The 20,205-nt window shown below is 61.9% G+C and overlaps 2 protein-coding genes across 2 annotated transcripts in view; both read left to right on the top strand.

The window, feature by feature from the left end:
* Positions 1-5,930: 5,930 nt before the first annotated feature.
* Positions 5,931-14,173, top strand: ASPDH (aspartate dehydrogenase domain containing). Its single transcript, XM_074937517.1, has 7 exons — positions 5,931-6,169; positions 6,493-6,637; positions 12,071-12,155; positions 12,474-12,623; positions 12,786-13,003; positions 13,502-13,659; positions 14,047-14,173. The coding sequence occupies exons 1-7, from the start codon at positions 6,115-6,117 to the stop codon at positions 14,082-14,084; spliced, it is 849 nt and encodes a 282-aa protein (XP_074793618.1). The 5' UTR covers positions 5,931-6,114; the 3' UTR covers positions 14,085-14,173.
* Positions 14,174-17,107: 2,934 nt separating this feature from the next.
* Positions 17,108-20,205, top strand: part of JOSD2 (Josephin domain containing 2) — a 3,575-nt gene continuing 477 nt past the window's right edge. Inside the window, 4 exon segments of the mRNA XM_074937446.1 lie at positions 17,108-17,226; positions 17,229-17,244; positions 18,476-18,601; positions 19,060-19,254. Of these exon segments, the coding sequence (XP_074793547.1) occupies positions 17,109-17,226; positions 17,229-17,244; positions 18,476-18,601; positions 19,060-19,254 (455 nt within the window). The 5' untranslated portion in view covers position 17,108.

The raw sequence follows: 20,205 nt of genomic DNA on the forward strand, positions 1-20,205 counted from the left end.
GCAGCAAAAAACTGGAATATGCACCTCCCTCTCCACAGCCTTGCTGTCTGCAGCACCCGGAGTGCAGGCTACAGGGTGTTTGCTTCAGGGAATTCTCTCCCCTTGGTTCCCACCCTCTCTGTCTGCTCCCTGTTCTGCACGGCCACGTGGTCCCTTCCCTGGGCCGGCCCCCCCGCCCCGCTCCCCAAAAATGCCTGGATGAATTACAGGCTGTCATGGCTGGGCTGAGCCATGCAACGAAGGGGGAGGAGACGCCCTGACAGGCACCCCCATCCCTGCCCACGCTGCCGGAGGGGGCGGGGGGGCCCGCGCCCGGCAGGCCTCAACTTGGACAGGAACATGAGCCCAGATCGGCTGTGTGTGGGAAGAGAGGGGTGCCTGTCAGAGCTGTGTGTGGGGAGAGGAGGAGCTGCAGCCCCCCTATTCCTCACCCGCTCCTCCCCGAGCAGCAGCAGGAGTCGGGAAGGGACCCTTGGGTGCAAAGCAGAGCCCCAAGCCATGGGGGTCAGGGTGTGTGTGTGTGCTGCGAGGGGGTTGCAAACCCTGCTAAAGCAAAGTAATGAGCATGCAACTGATTCCCTCCTGCCCCCTCGCCTCCCAACCTCTGTGTGTCTGTCCACCCCGATACACAGCCCTCTAGCTGTCTGTCTCCAGCCCCGCCACCCCACCAGTCTCTATCCAGGGTATTTACCTGGCGCCCAGCACCGCCTCTGGGTCTGCTCTGTAGTTATCCCTCCAACCCACAGCTGGGCACCCCCCACCTCCATGTTCCAGGTGGGCACTGGGGCCCAGAGGGTGTGTGTATCTGGCAGAGCCAGGCAAATGTCCCTGGATCTCAGCCAGGGCATCTTGCCCTTCCTGGGACACGGGGGCTTCATTGTAGCGGGGCCGTCACTTGGCAGTTCCAGGCTTTTCCCCTCGGTGCTCATGAAACGGGCACCAGCTGGGTTACACCCAGGCACTGGCAACCCTGCAGCATGGATCTCTGCCACTGGCCTGGGGATCGGGCACTGGAGTGAGAGCCAGGACGCCTGGGTTCTCTCCTCGTCTCTGGGAGGGGAGTGAGGGCTAGTGGTTAGAGCTGGGAGGGGTGCGGGCTGGGAGCCAGGACTCCTGGGTTCTCTCCACGGGTCTGGGAGGGGAGTGGGGTGTCTAGTGGGTTAGAGCGGAGGGGAGAGACAGGACGCCTGGGTTCTCTCCCTGGGTCTGGGAGGGGAGTGGGGGGTCTAGTGGGTTAGAGCGGAGGGGAGAGACAGGACGCCTGGGTTCTCTCCCTGGGTCTGGGAGGGGAGTGGGGGGGTCTAGTGGGTTAGAGCGGAGGGGAGAGGCAGGACGCCTGGGTTCTCATTGCAGTTGTGATGCAAGTGGCTGGAAAAGGCCTTTAAGCGGGTGAGGAGGTTGTGAGAGACATTGCAGGCCAACGAGACAATTGCTTGACCCCCCCAGTCCCCCAGCCGCGGTCGTGGCACATGTGGCCTGGTACAGTTCCTGTGGCTCTGGCTCCACCCCGCCGGTAATGACAAAGCCACACAGATGGAGGAGACTGAATTGGGTTCTCCATGGAAGTGGGGGATCGTGCGTCACCGTGGGGCTGAGGACCCTCATGCCGCCTGTGCAGAGGGGCCAGCCTGGTCCGGGAGCGGAGACCCCCCCCCACTCTCTGCACTGGAGATGCAGGGCCCTGGGCTCTGGCAGTGTCTGGCGATGGCTTACATGGGGCTGGAGGCTTCCCAGGACACTGCCTGCAGCCTGTCAGTGGCGCCGGTGCTGGGAGGGTGCAGGGGGTCTGGGGCTTTCTTGGTTTGTGATGGTTTTTTGATTGTAAAGTTGTAGCCGGTGAGAGCCTTACAGATGTTTGGTGTCGCAGCAGGGATGAGCAGGGAGCGGGGGGGGGGGGAGGAGGGTACCTATTCCCCCCCCAACCTTTCCTGCAAGGGTCTGGGATGCAGAAATCCCAGTGGCCGGGGGTAATTTACTCCCATGACGGCAGCATTAGAGGCACTGCTTGAGATGGGGCCTTGTCGCACCAGGTGCTGCCCAGCCCCCAACCGAGATCGGGGCCCCGTCACGCCGGGCGCCGCCCCGACCCCGACTGAGATCAGGGCCCCAGTCGTACCAGGCGTTGTGCAGCCGCAGACTAAGCATCCTTCACGCTCTATACAGCCAAAGAGTAGGAGGGGAACCAGGCTGAGAGAGGGGAATGTGACTTGCCCAAGTTCACCCATTTGACAGGGAAGAAATGGGATCAGGTCCCAGGAGTCTTGACTTCCAGCCCTGGGCTGTAGCCACTGGATAGCCCTGCTTCGTGCGGGCACACCCACACCCACACCCAAACCCTGCCTCTCTCTAACTACCCCCATACGCCCCCATCTGTCCCCCCACACTCCCTCTATCTATCTATCCCCATCCACCCCCTCTATCTATCTATCTATCTATCTATCTATCTATCTATCTCCACCCCCCACATCTATCTATCCCCCCCACACCATCTATCTGTCTATCTATCTATCTATCTATCTATCCCCATCCACCGCATCTATCTATCTACCTATCTATCTATCCCCATCCACCGCATCTATCTATCTACCTATCTATCTATCCCCATCCACCGCATCTATCTATCTACCTATCTATCTATCCCCATCCACCCCCTCTATCTACCTATCTATCTATCCCCATCCACCGCATCTATCTATCTACCTACCTATCTATCTATCCCCATCCACCGCATCTATCTATCTATCTATCTACCTATCTATCTATCCCCATCCACCGCATCTATCTATCTATCTATCTACCTATCTATCTATCCCCATCCACCGCATCTATCTATCTATCCATCCCCACCCACCCCCACTATCTATCTATCTATCCCCCTCCACCACATCTATCTATCTATGTATCTATCTATCTATCTATCCCCCTCCACCCCCCACATCTATCTATCCCCCCCACACCCTCTATCTATCTATACCCCTCCACCTCCGACATCTATCTATCCCCCCCACCCCCGACATCTATCTATCTATCTCCATCCACCCCCTCTATCTATCTATCTATCTATCTATCTATCTATCTATCCCCACCCACCCCCACTATCTATCTATCTATCCCCCTCCACCACATCTATCTATCTATCTATCCCCCTCCACCCCCCACATCTATCTATCCCCCCCACACCCTCTATCTATCTATACCCCTCCACCTCCGACATCTATCTATCCCCCCCACCCCCGACATCTATCTATCCCCCTCCACCCCCCACATCTATCTACCCCCCCACACCCTCTATCTATCTATCCATCCCCCCACACACCATCTATCTATGCCCATCCACCACATCTATCTATCTATCTATCCCCCCCCACACACTGTCTATCGATCGATCTCCCGCCCCCAGAGTTAGCTCACACCCACAGATCACACACAGAGACCTGCTGGCAGACGCGTACAGAATCACACGGATGCAGCCACACACGTGCCCACCCTGACACAGACCCCCGTGCACTGAATTGCCTGCACCCACCCCCACTAACACGCGCCCACCCATGCTGGCACCCACCAGAGACCCACTGGAATCATAGGCCGAGCCGTGTAATCGCACATGCGTGTCGCCATAAGCACCATGCATGTGACCTCCCACGCCACGCTCGTGCCCCTGTGCAGACTGTCCCACGCCCCCCCTTGCCAGAGCGCTGTGTTCGGACAGCTGAGTGCTTGCGGGGGGTGGGGGGAGCATGTGAGCTGGGGGAACCGTCACTCTCTCTGACACCCCCTCTCTGGTTGCCATGCCGACACTGGCGGGGCGGGAACAGACGCCAGTGGATCCGTGTGGCTGGCGTAGGATGCTCCTTATCTCATTTTGAAAGGGGGGGGGGGCTGTGTAGCACCTGGCATGACGGTCGGTGGGGGCATCGCCATCAGGGACCTGGCACAGTGTGTGTGGGGGGCCCCAAATCTCAATCGGCCTCGAGGCAGCACCTGGCATAACACACCTGTGCCAGCTGCCTGCTTGGCCCCCTCCCCGCCACCTTGGAAAAGCTCTGGGCGTCTCCAGCAGAAATCCCCCCCCTTCCCCAGAGCAGCTCCCTCTGTTCCTCATTTTCGGCCTGTTGAACCCGATGCTGCAGGTTGGGGCGGGGGGTGTTGCTCAATTAGATCCCACCTGTCCCGATGCTGGGGGGCAGGGGATGAGCTGCAATCTGTCTGGCCTGGAGCAGCTGCCCCGCCCCTCCCGCTGTGGGGCTGGAGCTGCAGTGAACCCTGGGAGGGAGAAGCAGGTGCCTGGCAGGGGTCGGGCATCCTCCGTGATGGGTGAGCCCGGCTGTGGTTCTGGGCAAATGGCCGAGTCTCCATCGGTGCAGCCGGAGCCACGGATCCCATGTGGGCAGGGGGCACCCGACCACCCCAACGGTGCCCAGGACCCAGTGAGCACCAGGAGGACCCAGCCACCTGTCTGGTACCGGGGGACCTAGGGAACCCAGCTGCTGCTATCGGGGGACACCATCCTTCCTGGAACTGGGGATAGAACCCAGGAGTCCTGGCTCCAGCAGCCCCCATTCCTAACCCACTAGGCCCCTCTCCCATCCTAGAGCTGGGGAGGGACCCCAGGAGTCCTGGCTCCCAGCCCCCGCCCTCGCTCTAACCCACCAGACCCCACTCCCCTCCTAGACCCAGAGATAGAACCCAGGAGTCCTGGCTCCAGCCCTGCCCCCACCCTGCAGAACCCAGCTGTGAGCAGGAGCCCCGCCGCATGCCAGGCCTACGGCGCCACCTCCGGCTGGGCCAGTTACACTGTGCCACGGTGCCAGGTGCAGCCCTGCCATGGGGATACCTGGTCCAGCCGCCCCCTCCCCTCACTCCCCCCAGCCTAGGGTGACCTCAGCTCCGTGCCGGGGGCAGGGCAGTGGCTGCGGGGGCGAAAGGTCCCTTGGCTGTGATGAGCCCTGGTCTGGGGGGAGAAATGCCAAAGGCCCCATGCTCTGGCTCCCCCCACTCCCACCAGCCCCAGCCCCAGATGTCCCTAGACACCAGGGCCCGTGGGAACTTGGGTACTGTGTGGGGCTGGGTAAGATGCCAAGGGACCATGCACCCACAATATCCCCAAGCACTGCCCGGCAGGCACAGTGCATGTGTGTGAGACTGTGCTCTGGCAGGGACAGTGAGTGTGTGTGTGATTGTGCGCTGACAGGGATGGCGTGTGTGTGTGATTGTGTGCTGGCAGGGACAGTGAGTGTGTGTGTGATTGTGCGCTGACAGGGATGGCGTGTGTGTGTGATTGTGTGCTGGCAGGGACAGTGAGTGTGTGTGTGTGTGTTTGTGGGGGTGGGGGGTATAGCTCAGTGGTTCGAGCATTGGTCTGTTAAACCCAGAGTTGTGAGTTCAATCCATATATGGATCTGGGGCAAAAATTGGGGCTTGGTCCTGCTTTGAGCAGGGGGTTGGACTAGATACCTCCTGAGGTCCCTTCCAACCCTGATCGTCTCCGATTCTGTGTGTGTGTGATTGTGTGCTGGCAGGGACGGGGTGTGTGTGCGCGCACTGCCCTGGAAGTCTGAGCCACTGGAAGGAGTCGCAGGGCCCAGGACACCGAAGCCACCTGCACCCCACAAAGGGTTAAACGCTCCGGGTTGACCATTAACTTCTCTCAAGGGAGCGTGGGACGAAGGTCGCTGGGGCCCAGGATTCGGTCTGGCTTCAGATGGAGGGGGGCAGCCCCGATCCTGCCGGCACAGCACCACGGACAGACAGCTGGATGGGGCGGGGTGGACAGAGAGACGGGTCTGCCTGGGGATAGACAGATAGCGTGGTAGCCGGTTTGGTCCCAGAGGGTGGGGAACGGACCCTGTTCTGGTGGACTGGCCGTGGGACCTGTCATACCCCCCGCTGCCCCCCCCCAGCCAGCCCCACGCTGACTGGGACATGTGCTGTGCTCTGCTGGGACTGGCGTGAATGGGCGCACAAGGGCCCGCAGCCGCGCTTTGGGCCCCGGCGTCCCTGCCCCTCCCCAAAGAGTGACACCCTCCCGCCCCCCGCTCCGTGGGGCAGTGCCCTGCCCGGCGTGACGCTCCCCGGCTTGTCCTTGTGTCTCGGCCCAGGGGCGAGCGGGCCAGGATGTGCGACGGGCCGGCCAGACGGAAGGTCGGGATCGTGGGCTTTGGACATTTGGGTATGTCGTAACCCCCCCGCCCCGCCCTGCCTGCCAGTTGCTTCCCGGGGGATTGGGGCTCACCCAGGGCTCGGGGGGCTGCTGCTTCCCTGGCTGGGGCCCTGGGGGCTGGACGGGGGGCTGAAACGGGGGTGGGGGGGAAGACAGGCTTTATGGGCCGCACCACGGCACCTGCTGCAAGAATTCTGGGCCTGGTGGGGGGGCAGCTCCACCCCCCTCAACCTGAGGGGCCTTGTCCTGGGGCGGGCGCGGAGTGGGGGGAGTTGGGTGTACTGGCCCCTGGGGTTCCCAGCCATGTCAGTCAAGCCCCCTCCTCGCCCTAGGCCAGTATCTGGTCCGGAGGCTCCAGGAGGAGGGACCCCGGCACGGCCTGGAACTCGCCTTCGTCTGGAACCGGGATGCGCGGAAGCTGCAGGGGCAGGTGCCGGCTTCCCTCCAGCTGCAGGACCTGGCCCGGTTCCCTGAGCGGTGAGTGCTTCCCGAAACCCCCCCCTCCAGCTGCAGGACCCGGCCCGGTGCCCCGAGCGGTGAGTGCTTCCCGAAACCCCCCCCTCCAGCTGCAGGACCCGGCCCGGTTCCCCGAGCGGTGAGTGCTTCCCGAAACCCCCCCCTCCAGCTGCAGGACCCGGCCCGGTGCCCCGAGCGGTGAGTGCTTCCCGAAACCCCCCCTCCAGCTGCAGGACCCGGCCCGGTTCCCTGAGCGGTGAGTGCTTCCCGAACCCCCCCCTCCAGCTGCAGGACCTGGCCCGGTTCCCTGAGCGGTGAGTGCTTCCCGAAACCCCCCCCTCCAGCTGCAGGACCCGGCCCGGTGCCCCGAGCGGTGAGTGCTTCCCGAAACCCCCCCTCCAGCTGCAGGACCCGGCCCGGTGCCCCGAGCGGTGAGTGCTTCCCGAACCTCCCCCCCTCCAGCTGCAGGACCCGGCCCGGTGCCCCGAGCGGTGAGTGCTTCCCGAACCTCCCCCCCTCCAGCTGCAGGAGCCGGCCTGGTGCCCCGAGCAGTGAGTGCTTCCCGAACCTCCCCCCCTCCAGCTGCAGGACCCGGCCCGGTGCCCCGAGCGGTGAGTGCTTCCCGAACCTCCCCCCCTCCAGCTGCAGGACCCGGCCCGGTGCCCCGAGCGGTGAGTGCTTCCCGAAACCCCCCTGTCACGGAGTGCCCGGGCGATGCTCTGGAACTGCTCCCCATGAAGCCAGTCAGGACTCTGGGGCAGTCGCCTTCCGGTGAGCAGCCTGTCCGCAGGGCAAACAGCTCACACGGCTTCCACCTTCCTGGGTCTGACCTCGGAGCATTCAGCATCCTCTGCCCCTCCGTGTGCTTCCCACAGCGAGACCGCTCAGGCGGGGCTCCTGGGGAAGCCAGAGGGTCCTGCACCCCAACTTCGCAGTCAGACGGGACTCTCAGCCAGCCAGTAAAACAGAGGTTTATTAGACGACAGGAACATGGTCTAAAACAGAGCTTGCAGGTGCAGAGAACAGGACCCCTCAGCTGGGTCCATTTTGGAGGGCAGTGAGCCAGACAACCACGTCTGCACTTCACTCCATGTCCTAGCCAGCCCCAAACTGAAACTCCCTCCAGCCCCCCCTCCTCTGGGCTTTGTTCCTTTCCCAGGCCAGGAGGTCACCTGATTCCTTTGTTCTCCAACCCTTTAGCTCTCACCTTGCAGGGGGGAAGGGTCCAGGCCATCAGTTGCCAGGAAACAGGGTGTCGGCCATTCTCTGTGTCCAGACCCCTGCACACACCTGCCCTCTAGGGCTCTGCAGTGATCATACACCCTTACCCCACCACCTAGATACTTAAGAACTGCATAAGGGAAATTGAGGCACCCCCACAATATTCGGAGGAACCATTAAGAACAGTCCCACTTCGTCACATCTCTCCCCCCTTCGAGATCGAACTGAGCGGGGTCACTTTAGGCGGTGACCTGGGGAAGTTCGAAGCCACCAACGTTCCCATGGATGCCCCAGCGTCTCTGCCATTCCTTGGTAGGAGTTACACCAGGCCCTTCCAGTTTCACGCCCTCCCTTAGGTCGGGGGTGGTCGATAGCACTCGCAGGCCGCATGTGGGAAGGTTTCTGCGGCCCGCCCTTTGGCCACCCCAAAACCCCAGGGGGTCAAACTTGGATTGGGTCTTCTCCCCAACAAGCTGGCCAAACACAGCCACTTGGTTATAGGACTGTTTAAGTTTCTTAACAGCTTTCACTCCATCTGAGACCTTCTCAAAGCTATCCACACTGGGTCTTTCAACAGGACAGTCAGTGGATCCATTCACAACAGAAAATTTCTGGCTGTTAGGAACTGAAACTTTCTTGATTAAATCACTTTCACACCCTTCAGTTGCAGTAAACTGCTTGCAAAGACTCCATGAGGATTCCTTTCCCTAGGGCTTTTCTATGCAACAATTCACCCCTCCCAGAAATTCTGCTCTTACCCTCTTTACCTAGGGCTTGCTCTAGAGGAACACATTCCTGAGCAACAACAGACTCTTTCTGGGTCTCCCTTACATCCAGAATTACCTATGGCCCGTCCGGTGGATTCCTACACAATCCCCTTTCAGGCAAACTGACAGACTTCCTAGATAAATGGTCAGAAGCCTTCTCCTTCCCTTTGCCACACACAAGTTCAGGAATCTTTTCCTTCTTGCTACAGGTTTCCACACCCTCCATAGGTAACACAATCACATCACCTTCACGCTCTCCTTGTGCCCTGGCTAGGATCTCACCCTGATTAGACAGAGTTGCGACACCCTTTCCCAACCACACACGAGCAACAGGCAAAATACAAGCACCAGAATTGTCTGGTCTCTGGGATTTTACATAGACACTAACTGGATGCGACCTAGTTACAGGGCCATTCTCCTGAGCAGACACAAACTTAGGACCATTCCCTTCCTGGGCTTTAGCTGAATCCAGAACCAGCTCTGAGACAACTGCACAACGCTCAACCATCACAGGCTGCAAGGCCCCTTCTGTCTGCTCCACAGACCAAGAAGAGCCGGACACACTTTCTCCTTTACCAGACACACAGCTTGGGATCTCATTCCCCTTGTCCCAGCACACAAGGCTGATCACAGACACCTGCTTGGAGATCAGGGTAGCTCCCTCCACAGGCAAGTCAATACCTCTGACAGGCACAGGCACGTTTCCTTCACTGTCCCAATTCTCCACCCAGCTAACAGGTAAGGTCCAGGGACACTCATCTTCCACTCTCCTCGCCTTCCCACCCTGCTGACTAGACAAAGCCATCAGATCACAAGGCTGCCTAGGCTCATCCAAACTTTCCTTACCAAGCACCTTGCCACTCCCCACAGATCCCCTCCCCTGCCTGTGTCTCCCCCCACTCAGCTGGGGTCTCAGCATCCCCTGTGCTCAGCGCTGCCCTTGCTGTGCCAGTGGGGGTAGGCAGCGAGCTCGCTGCTTTCCTCACTGCATCAGAGCCAGCGTGAGCCCCCTCTCCGGAGTGCAAGGGCGCAGGGAGCATCTCTCTGTCCCACCCAGCCCCAGGGGTCTGCTTACAGGCAGGCAGGTAGCCTGAGCCTAGCGGCTCCTCCCTGCTGCCAGCCAGGTCATCTGCATTTTCACTGACCATTTCCCTCTCCACCGATTGGTTCCCTGGATTCAAATTCAAACCCTTGGCAGTTACAGGAGCAGGGCCTGGATCCTGTCCCAAAGAGACACAGTCACCCCACAACAGGGTCTCGCAGCCGATATCCTGGAGAACCCCAACAACCAGCCAGCCCCACCCCTCCTGGGTCTGCACAGGGATCTGGGCCATAGGCAGGGCGAGGGGCTTCGTCCCTGGGACCCTCACCCAGCTCACACAGCCCCTCAACCTCTGAGGCTGCACCACCCAGGGCCTGACAACAGTTCTCTCTGTCCCAGGATCTCGCCACCCCAGGAATGTCTCCCCATTGACCATCACCTTCCGCTCCCACTGGGGGTCCGAGGGGCCTGGCCCCAGGAAACTCCACACAGACATATAGGTTGGGGTCAGGAGTGGGAGCCTGTCCACCTCCCCACCCATCTGGCCGACAGAGTCTATGGCCTTGGGACCCAGCAAGGGAGCTAGACACCGGGGCTTTTCCGCAGGGTCCCCCTGGTTCAAATCTCCAGCCTGCTCAAAGGCAGTGAGGTGGGCATCCACATCCCCCCCCCCTTAACCAGGGGCAGCAATTTAGTCTCGAGGTTCCCTGCGGAACTGGCCCCCCGGGGTCTATCCCCACTCACCCCGGGGAGGTTCCCTAGGCCTCTCCGCTCCCCCACCGCCAGTTCATGCTGCTGCTGCTTCTGCAGCTCTTTCTCGGGCTCTCGCTGTCTCTCACAGTCCTCTTGCTCTCTCGGACTCAGCTCCAATCCCGTCCATCTCCGATCCCCGGATGGGGAACCCGATCGTGAAGACCCTCGTCTGGTCGGGGACAGGAGTCTTGGGGATGCCTGGCTCCCACTCCAGCTGCTCCCAGATCCTGCTATAGCCCCGTTTGGGGTCAGGAATCTGTTCCTTAGAGCGGTCATCCTCCTCCAGCTGCACGATTAACTCTGCTTTGGTGAACTTTCCAATGCTCAACCCTCTCTTTTTGCACAGGGTTACAATGTCCTTCTTAAGAAGACGGTGACAGACCATCACTCCGCTCTTCCCAAGTTGCTGTGGACTCACAGGCCTGTGTGCTCGCAGCTCCCCACGGTTTCCAGGGAAAACCCCTAGTGTGCCAGCCCTTCTCGAGGTCACCACCTCTTTGCCAGGGTTGAGCTGCAGACTCCTCCGCCCCTGGGACCGCTCGCTGCAGTCCCCCGGGGGACCCTGTTACTGCAAAAGTCCTTTTCTCTGGTCACACAATCCTAGGGGTTAACCGCCCCCTGAAACCGTCTCTCTCTGAATCTTCAGCACGCCTAGTCCCCATCAATCCCCCTTTGTTTTACTGCTCCCCAGTCACTTACTGCAGGAAGCGCCATCCACGGGGTGCAGTAGATCCCACCGCTGCCACCAGTTGTCACGGAGTGCCCGGGCGATGCTCTGGAACTGCTCCCCATGAAGCCAGTCAGGACTCTGGGGCAGTCGCCTTCCGGTGAGCAGCCTGTCTGCAGGGCAAACAGCTCACACGGCTTCCACCTTCCTGGGTCTGACCTCGGAGCATTCAGCATCCTCTGCCCCTCCGTGTGCTTCCCACAGCGAGACCGCTCAGGCGGGGCTCCTGGGGAAGCCAGAGGGTCCTGCACCCCAACTTCGCAGTCAGACGGGACTCTCAGCCAGCCAGTAAAACAGAGGTTTATTAGACGACAGGAACATGGTCTAAAACAGAGCTTGCAGGTGCAGAGAACAGGACCCCTCAGCTGGGTCCATTTTGGAGGGCAGTGAGCCAGACAACCCCGTCTGCCCTTCACTCCATGTCCTAGCCAGCCCCAAACTGAAACTCCCTCCAGCCCCCCCTCCTCTGGGCTTTGTTCCTTTCCCAGGCCAGGAGGTCACCTGATTCCTTTGTTCTCCAACCCTTTAGCTCTCACCTTGCAGGGGGGAAGGGTCCAGGCCATCAGTTGCCAGGAAACAGGGTGTCGGCCATTCTCTGTGTCCAGACCCCTGCACACACCTGCCCTCTAGGGCTCTGCAGTGATCATACACCCTTACCCCACCACCTAGATACTTAAGAACTGCATAAGGGAAATTGAGGCACCCCCACAATATTCGGAGGAACCATTAAGAACAGTCCCACTTCGTCACACCCCCCCACCCCAGCTGCAGGACCCGGCCCGGTGCCCCGAGCGGTGAGTGCTTCCCGAAACCCCCCCCACCCCAGCTGCAGGACCCGGCCCCTGAGACCCTGTGGCTCCTGCTACAGCCCAGCCCAGCATGGGCAGTGCCAGCGTTAATGTGCCCCCCTCATACCCTCCGGTCGCTGTCTCCTGTCCCTGCAGCGAGGCGGATCTAGTGGTGGAAGTGGCTCATCCCTGCATTGTCCGGGACCACGGCGCGACCTTCCTGTCCGGGGCAGATTTCATGGTGAGGGGTAGGAGCGGCACCATCCCTGGCCGGCAGCGGGGTACCCAGGGGACGGGGTGGCATGGAGCGGGCACAGCACGGGGCCCTGCCGGAGATGCGGGAACACGAGGGGGAAGCCCTGGGGCTGTGACGGTGCCATGTAGGGGACGCCTAGGGGGACGGGGTGGCAGCGGGCAGGGACGTTCTCTGTGGGGGTGAGGGTGTGACGTAGGGGTGGCCAAGGGGAGTGAGGGTGCCCTGGTTGGGGTGTGTGCGGTGTGTGTGTGTGGGGGGGTCCTGGCTTACTGCATGCAGCTTTCCAGGTTTCTTTCTCCCCAGGTGGGCTCCCCCACGTCCCTGGCTGACCAGGCCACGGAGATGCGGCTGCGGGAAGCTGCCCGGCGTGGGGGGCACACGCTGTATGTGCCCCGGGGGGCGCTGTGGGGCGGCGAGGACATCCAGCGCATGGATGACAGGGGCGTGCTGCAGGTGGGGGTCTCGGGCCTGCCTGGGGAGGGGGGCACGTGGACCCTGGTGTGGGGCAAGGGACAGCGATAAGGAACTGTCTCTGCTCCCCTGGGGAAGTGTGTGGGGGGGTAAAGGGGGCTATCCCCCCCCCCGCAGGGCTGACTCTCTGCCCTCGCTTTCCAGGGCCTGAAGGTGACCATGATCAAGCATCCGGACAGCTTCCGGCTGGAGGGGGTGCTGAGGGAGCGGCTGGGGGCCGCGCGGGCCGTGCTGTACGAGGGGCCCGTGCGGGCTCTCTGCCCGCTGGCCCCCAATAATGTCAACACCATGGCGGCCGCTTGCATGGCCGCCCCCAGCCTGGGCTTCGATGGGGTCCAGGGGTGTCTCATTGCTGACCCCAAGTTAGTGCATCCCCCCCTGCTCCCTGCACTCCCCCAGTTCCCTGCTCCCCCAAATTCCCTGCTCCCCCCATCCCTGCTCCCCCCCCGCTCCCTGAACCCCCAGATCCTTGCTTTCTGCACCCCCCCTGCTCCCTGGACCTCCCCCAGATCCTTGCTCCCTGCACCCCCCGATCCCTGCTCCCTGCACCCCCCAGTTCCCTGCTCCCTGCAGCCCCTGCTTCCTGCATTTCCCCAGTTCCCTGCTCCCCCCTGCTCCATGCACCACCCAGTTCCCTGCACCCCTCTAGTTCCCTGCATCCCCCCCCAGTTCCCTGCTCCATGCACCCCTGCCCCAGTTCTCTGCTCCCCTCCAGCCCGTCTGTGCATGGCTGCCCTCACCCTGCTGTCTCCAGGGCAGTGCTGCTCCCTGCCCTGATCCTTGCATCCCCCATGTCTCTTTCCCCCAGCATGGTCCCCCCCCACCCCAGCACTGACCTCACTGCCCTCCCGTCCCCACAGCCTCCCTGACTGGCATGTGGTGGAGGTGGAGGTGACCGGCCCATCCGGCGAGCGCGGGGACCAGGCCTTCACGGTCACCACCAGCCGCAGGAACCCGGCCTCCCCTGGAGCTGTCACTGGGGCAGCCACCTTCCCTTCGTTCTGGAGCAGCCTGCTGGGTAAGGGAGGGTAGGGTGGAGGGCAGGGTGGAGGGCCTTTGGGTGTGTATGCGGGGCGGAATCTGCCTGCTGGGACAGACTGAGCCCTGGGGAGAGCGACTCCTGGGGGACACAACTGCGGGGAGTGGGGGCGGGGGGGGTCCCCCAGACCTGGGGAGAGCAGCTGTCACTAGGGGCTGCAAGGACTGGCTAATGCCTGGGCCAAGGTGTCTTCTGTGGGGGGTGAGGTACCCTGGGCTGGGGGCTCTCCATGGGGTAACTGGGTTGCAGGCTGTGCTGGGGGGAGGGGGTTGCCCTGGGCTGGGGGCTCTCCTGAATTCGGTGGGTAGGGGGGCCCTGGCCCCACAGATCAGCCCCTCTGACCTCCCCTTCTCATTTCCCCTGCAGCTTGCCAGGGCCACCAAGGGCATGTCGTTTTGTGCTGATGCTGGTTCGGGGCCGGAGGGACCAGCCCCAGGGACCTGGCCGAAGCCAGTGGGGCTGGCAGTGTGTGTTGCGGGGGGGGGGGGGGGGGCGTTGCCTCTGCCTAAGAGATCATTGCAGAGAGGGTGGCAGGGAGGAAGGGTGGGAAATCTTTCGTACTTGGTCCCAGAGGCGTGATGGGGGATGTAGTTCTTGCTCCCCGGAGCTGCGTGGGAGTCACAGTGTACGTAACCCCGTCCTGCAGAGACTGGGGTAGGCGGTTGCTTTTGGGTAATGACGGGACCTGTACAGTGGAACCTCAGCATTATGAACACCGGAGTGACGAACTGACGGGTCAGCCACAGCCCTCCTTGGGAACCGCACGTACGCGATCCGGCAACAGCCGCAGAGACAAACCGAGCAAATCCAGTACCGTCCTGTGTTAAATGTAAACGACTAAAAAAAAAAAGAAATAAAAGGAAAGTTTAAAAAAAGAAAGATCTGATGAGGCAAGGAAACCGTTTCTGGGCTTGTTTCATTTACATTAAGATGGTTAAAAGCAGCCAGTTTTTTCTTCTTCTTCTTCTGCCGAGGGAAGTTTCAAAGCACAATGAGGTCAATGGTCAGTTTTGCAAGACCTGCCCTGCTCAGCGTTACGGACATTTCACAGTTACGATCACAACCTCCGTTCCCGGGGTGTGCGTCACTGTGAAGTTCTCCCGCAGTTCGTTGTAGACCGGTGCATGGGGCAGGGGGACGGGGACACACACGTCGTGTGTTTGCCACTGGGCGCCGTACTTCGTAGCTTCCCGGTGGGAGATAAAGGTCACTGTGTTCAGCTGTAAGCTTTCCGTGCATGGGGGCCTGGTGCAAGCCGGGCTCTGTTCCCTCTAAGCTGTGCCCGTGTGCACACAGATCCTAAACCCCGTACACACGGCGAAACCCCGCGCGCACAAAAATGTGCACAGAAACACACCCATTTGCACAGAAGACATTTTTTGCGCACATGGCCTGTCAAAAGTTGGCACAGAAGAAACGTTTTGCGCACGCGGCCTGTCAAAAATTAGAGGGGATGTTGGCTGGGAGCTGTACCCACTGTGGGCAGGAGCGATGGAACCTCCCTAAAAGTGGGGGGCCCACCAGCACCTGAACCGTGCCCCACCCACATCCTCACGCCGCCCCTTCCCCCAAGACTCTGTCCCCACTCGCTCCTCTCCGCCCTCCCCTCTGTGCCGCTCGCCCTTATGGACTGTAAGAAACAGGAGGGCAAAGCCAGGGCCCCCTGGCTCCCCCATTCCGCCGACCCTGATTGCGGGTAACGGGACGGGCGGGCCGAGGCCTGGCCCAAAACTAAAGGCCCGCCCCCCTCGCACAAGGGGGAGACCCGCAAAGCGCGGACCAGCCCCACTTCATGCTGGGGGCAGCAAATACACACACAAGAGAAATGACAAGGAACGGGAGTGGGGGTCCGAGGCTGAAAATGAGGGGTCCAGCCGGGGGGGACACGGAGCAGAGAATCGCAGCCAAGGGGAAACTCGGCCTGGAGACGGGGGGCAGCGAGACGGGGGGCAGCGAGGGAGTGAAAACAGATCACTGACCCCCCCGGTCCCCAGCCTGGCGGGGCCGGGAACTGGGGGGCCACCCAGGCCGGAGAGGGGACCCCAGCGGGGCAGAGGAAACGGGGGCCCCGGGGAGCTGTCGTGCCAGGCGTGGGCCGGGTCACTGGTGCATGCTGGGATCGGTCATTTTTTGGGGGGGGGACCCCCAGCCTGTAACTGTAGCTGTCACTCATAGCACCGTGCATGCTGGGAGCTGCAGGGCAGGGGGCCCGGGGCATGCTGGGAGCTGTAGTTCGCGTTGGCGCGATGCATGGTGGGAGATGCCCGGTTCTGGCCCTGGGGCATGCTGGGAGCTGTAGTCCGGGTTGGCGCGGTGCATGGCGGGAGATGCCCAGTTCTGGCCCTGGGGCATTCTGGGAGCTGTAGTCCGGGTTGGCGCGAGGCAGGATGGAGCTGTGATGCTTTGGCCCCATTGCATGCTGGGAGCTGTGGTCATTCTGGCCCCCGGTGCAGGCTGGGAGTGCGCTGACCTGCCCCCCATTGCAAGCTGGGAGCTGTGGTGCATGCTGGGAGCGGTAGTTCGGGTTGGCGCAAGGCACGCTGGGAGCGGTGGTGCTGCCCGGCCCCGGGGCATGCCGGGAGCTGTAGTCCCCGGGCCCGACGCCTTGTGGCTGCGGGGCTGGTCTCAGGCTGTTCCGGGCTGGGGGATGAGGGGCCCCCCCGGCTGCAGCAGGAGCCCCAGGGTAGGTCCGGGGGGGCCGGCAGCTCGCAGAGGAGACGGGCCCGTGCGGGGCGGTCCAGGCACGTCCTGCCCCCCCCCACCCGAGGGGGGCCCCCGGGGCGGCGGCTCTGCCTGGCTGGGGGAGCCCGGGGGGGGAACTCACCCCGCGGGTACCTGCTCTGGGGGAGGAAGGGGTCAGGGGGGTAGGGTGGGGTGGGGTGGGTGGGGTGGGGGGAAAGGGAGGGGTCGGGGAGGGGGGTCGGGGGGGGTCGGGGGGTAGGAGGGGAGTGGAGGGGTCGGGGGGGTAGGAGGGGGTCGGGGAGCGGGGGGGTGGGAGGGGGGTAGGAGGGGTGGGGGGGAGGGAGAGGGGGGGTAGGAGGGGGAGGGGTCGGGGGGAGGGGAGCGGGGGGTGCGAGGGGGGTAGGAGGGGGAGGGGGAGCGGGGGGGGTCGGGGGGGTAGGAGGGGGTCGGGGAGCGGGGGGGGGTCGGGGGGGTAGGAGGGGGTCGGGGAGCGGGGGGGTGGGAGGGGGGTAGGAGGGGTCGGGGGGGTAGGAGAGCGGGGGGAGGGGAGTGGGGGGGTAGGAGGGGGAGGGGAGCGGGGGGGTGCGAGGGGGGTAGGAGGGGGTCGGGGAGCGGGGGGGGTCCGTCCCCCAGCCCGTGGCCTAGCCCCGCCGCCCGCCTCTCTCGCTCTCTCCTGCGCAGGCAGCCGCGCTCGGGGCCGCGCCGTGAGGCTCCCTCGCCCCGCGCAGCGCCCGGCCGGGGGCGCGATGTCCGCGGGGCCGGGCGGGGGGCCCGGCGTCTACCACGAGCGCCAGCGCCGGGAGCTCTGCGCCGTGCACGCCCTGAACAACGTCCTGCAGCAGCGGCGCTTCACCCAGGAGGCGGCGACGAGATCTGCAAGAGGTGGGGGCCCCCCCGCCCCCCATCTCCCCCTGCCCGGCACCCCTCCCCCCCCCATCTCCCCTGCCCGGCGCCCCCCCCTCCCCCGCCCCCCGTCTGCCCTCCCCCGCCCCCCATCTCCCCCTCCCCTGCCCCCCTGTCAAGGTTCCTCCCCCACTCTGAACTCTAGGGTACAGATGTGGGACCTGCATGAAAAACCTCCTAAGCTTATCTTTACCAGCTTAGGTCAAAACTTCCCCAAGGTACAAAATATTCCACCTTTTGTCCTTGGATTGGCCGCTACCACCACCAAACAAATACTGGTTACTGGGGAAGAGCTGTTTGGACACGTCTTTCCCCCCAAAATACTTCCCAAAACCTTGCACCCCACTTCCTGGACAAGGTTTGGTAAAAAGCCTCACCAATTTGCCTAGGTGACTACAGACCCAGACCCTTGGATCTTAAGAACAATGAACAATCCTCCCAACACTTGCACCCCCCTTTCCAGGGAAATGTTGGATAAAAAGCCTCACCAATTTGCATAGGTGACCACAGACCCAAACCCCTGGATCTGAGAACAATGAAAAAGCATTCAGTTTTCTTACAAAAAGACTTTTAATAGAAATAGAAGTAAATAGAAATAAATAAAAAAATTCCCCTGTAAAATCAGGATGGTAAATACCTTACAGGATAATTAGATTCAAAACATAGAGAACCCCTCTAGGCAAAAACCTTAAGTTACAAAAAAAGATACGCAGACAGAAATAGTTATTCTATTCAGCACAATTCTTTCTCAGCCATTTAAAGAAATCATAATCTAACACGTACCTAGCTAGATTACTTACTAAAAGTTCTAAGACTCCATTCCTGTTCTATCCCTGGCAAAAGCATCACACAGACCCTATGTTTCCTCCCTCCTCCCAGCTTTTGAAAGTATCTTGGTTCCTCATTGGTCATTTTGGTCAGGGTGCCAGCGAGGTTACCTTTAGCTTCTTAACCCTTTACAGGTGAGAGGATTTTTCTCTGGCCAGGAGGGATTTTAAAGGGGTTACCCTTCCCTTTATATTTATGACACCCCCCAACCCCCATCTCCCCCTGCCCGGTGCCCCCCACCCCCCATCTCCCCCGCCTGGCGCCCCTTGCTCCTGCCCCCCCGCCCCAGTTCCCCCTTCCAAGCCACCCAGCTCCCCGCCCGGCGCCCCACGTTCTCCCGGCTGCCCCCGGGTCACTGACGGGGACCTGTCTCCCCCCCCAGCCTGGCGCCGGACGCCCGGCTGAACCCCCATCGCAGCGTGCTGGGCACAGGCAACTACGACGTCAACGTGATCATGGCGGCGCTGCAGAGTCTGGACTTCGCGGCCATCTGGTGGGACAAGCGCCGGTGAGAGGGGGCAGGCAGGGGGCAGACCCCCCCTCCCCGTCACATCGCAGAGGCCCCTGGTGCCATGTGTGACCCCGGCCTGGCTCCAGCTGGCGCTGAGAGTAGGGCGACCAGGCAGCAAGGGTGGAAAATCAGGACCGGGGGGGTGGGGGGGTGGAGGTGGATAGGTGCCTATATAAGACACAGCCCCCCCCCCCCCCCAAAAAAAAAAAAAAATCAGGACTCTCCCCTCTAAAATCGAGCCATCTGGTCACCCTAGCTGAGAGGCCAACGTCGGCCCTGAAATACCCTGGGCCTGGAGGATGCTCCCTGCCGCCCGGGACCTCCTTGTCCGTCTGCTTTCCCTCCCCGCTGTGTGTCCACCATCATGTCCCCCTCTGGCTGTTTCTCTGGAGCAACCCCTCCTTCGGTCTCGGTGTAACCCCTAATTCTGCCCCCCCCCCCCCCCCCCGCCGCAGGCCCCTGGAGCAGCTGGCGCTGAGCCGGGTTCACGGCTTCATCGTGAACGTGCCCTCCAACGTGTCCCTGGGCTTCGTGTCCCTGCCCGTGCGGCGTAAGCACTGGATCGCCGTGCGCCAGGTGGGAGGCACCTACTACAACCTGGACTCCAAGCTGAAGGCCCCGGCCTGTGTCGGCGGAGAGGGGGAGCTCAGGTGTGGGGGACGGGCTGGAGGTGGCAGGGATGTGGGGTTGGGGAGGGGGAGCTCAGGTGTGGGTGACGGGCAGGAGGATCTGGGAGCGGGGAGGGGGAGCTCAGGGGTGGGTGATGGGCAGGGGGTGGGGGAATGTGGGGGTGGAGAGCTCGGGTGGGTGACGGGTAGGGGGAGCTGGGGGCGGCGTGGGTGGAGCTCAGGGTTGGGTGACGGGCAGGGGGTGGGGGGAGCTGGGGGCAGGGAGGGGGAGCTCAGGGTAAATGACAGGTGGGAGGGGGTGCGAACAGTGTAACACTGTTGTGAAAAAAGCAAACCTCATTCTGGGCTGTAGCAGCAGGAGTGTGGTAAGCCAGAGACGAGGAGTGATTCTTCCGCTCTGCTCCGTGCTGAGACAGTCTCGGCTGGAGTATCGGGTCCAGTTCTGGGCGCCACGTTTCAGGAAAGAGGTTGACGAACTGGAGAAAGTCCAGAGGACAGCAAGAAAAAAGTGATGACAAGTCTAGAAAACATGAGCTCTGGGGGAAGATTGAAGACCCGGGGCTTGTTTATTCTGGAGAAGAGAAGCTGGAGTGGGGACGGGAGAACAGTTTGCAAGTACAGAAAAGGCAGTTACAAGGAGGAGGGAGAAGAATTGTTCTTCCGAACCTCTGAGGACAGGACAAGAAGCCGTGGGCTTAAACTGAAGCCAGGGGGGTTCAGGTTGGACATTAGGAAGAACTTCCAAGCTGTCAGGCTGGTGAAGCACCGGAATAAATTGCCCAGGACGGTGGTGGAATCTCCGTCACTGGGGATTTTAAGAGCGGGTTGGACAAACCCCTGTCAGGGACGGTCTAGATAATACTTAGTCCTGCCGTGAGCGCAGGGGACTGGACTAGGACACCTTGCAAGGTCCCTTCCAGCCCTACGGTGCTATGTGGGGGGGAGAGGAGGGTAGTGCAGGCATAGGGGGGG

The sequence above is a fragment of the Natator depressus genome, chromosome 23, assembly GCF_965152275.1.
Source record: "Natator depressus isolate rNatDep1 chromosome 23, rNatDep2.hap1, whole genome shotgun sequence".
NCBI lineage: Eukaryota > Metazoa > Chordata > Testudines > Cheloniidae > Natator > Natator depressus.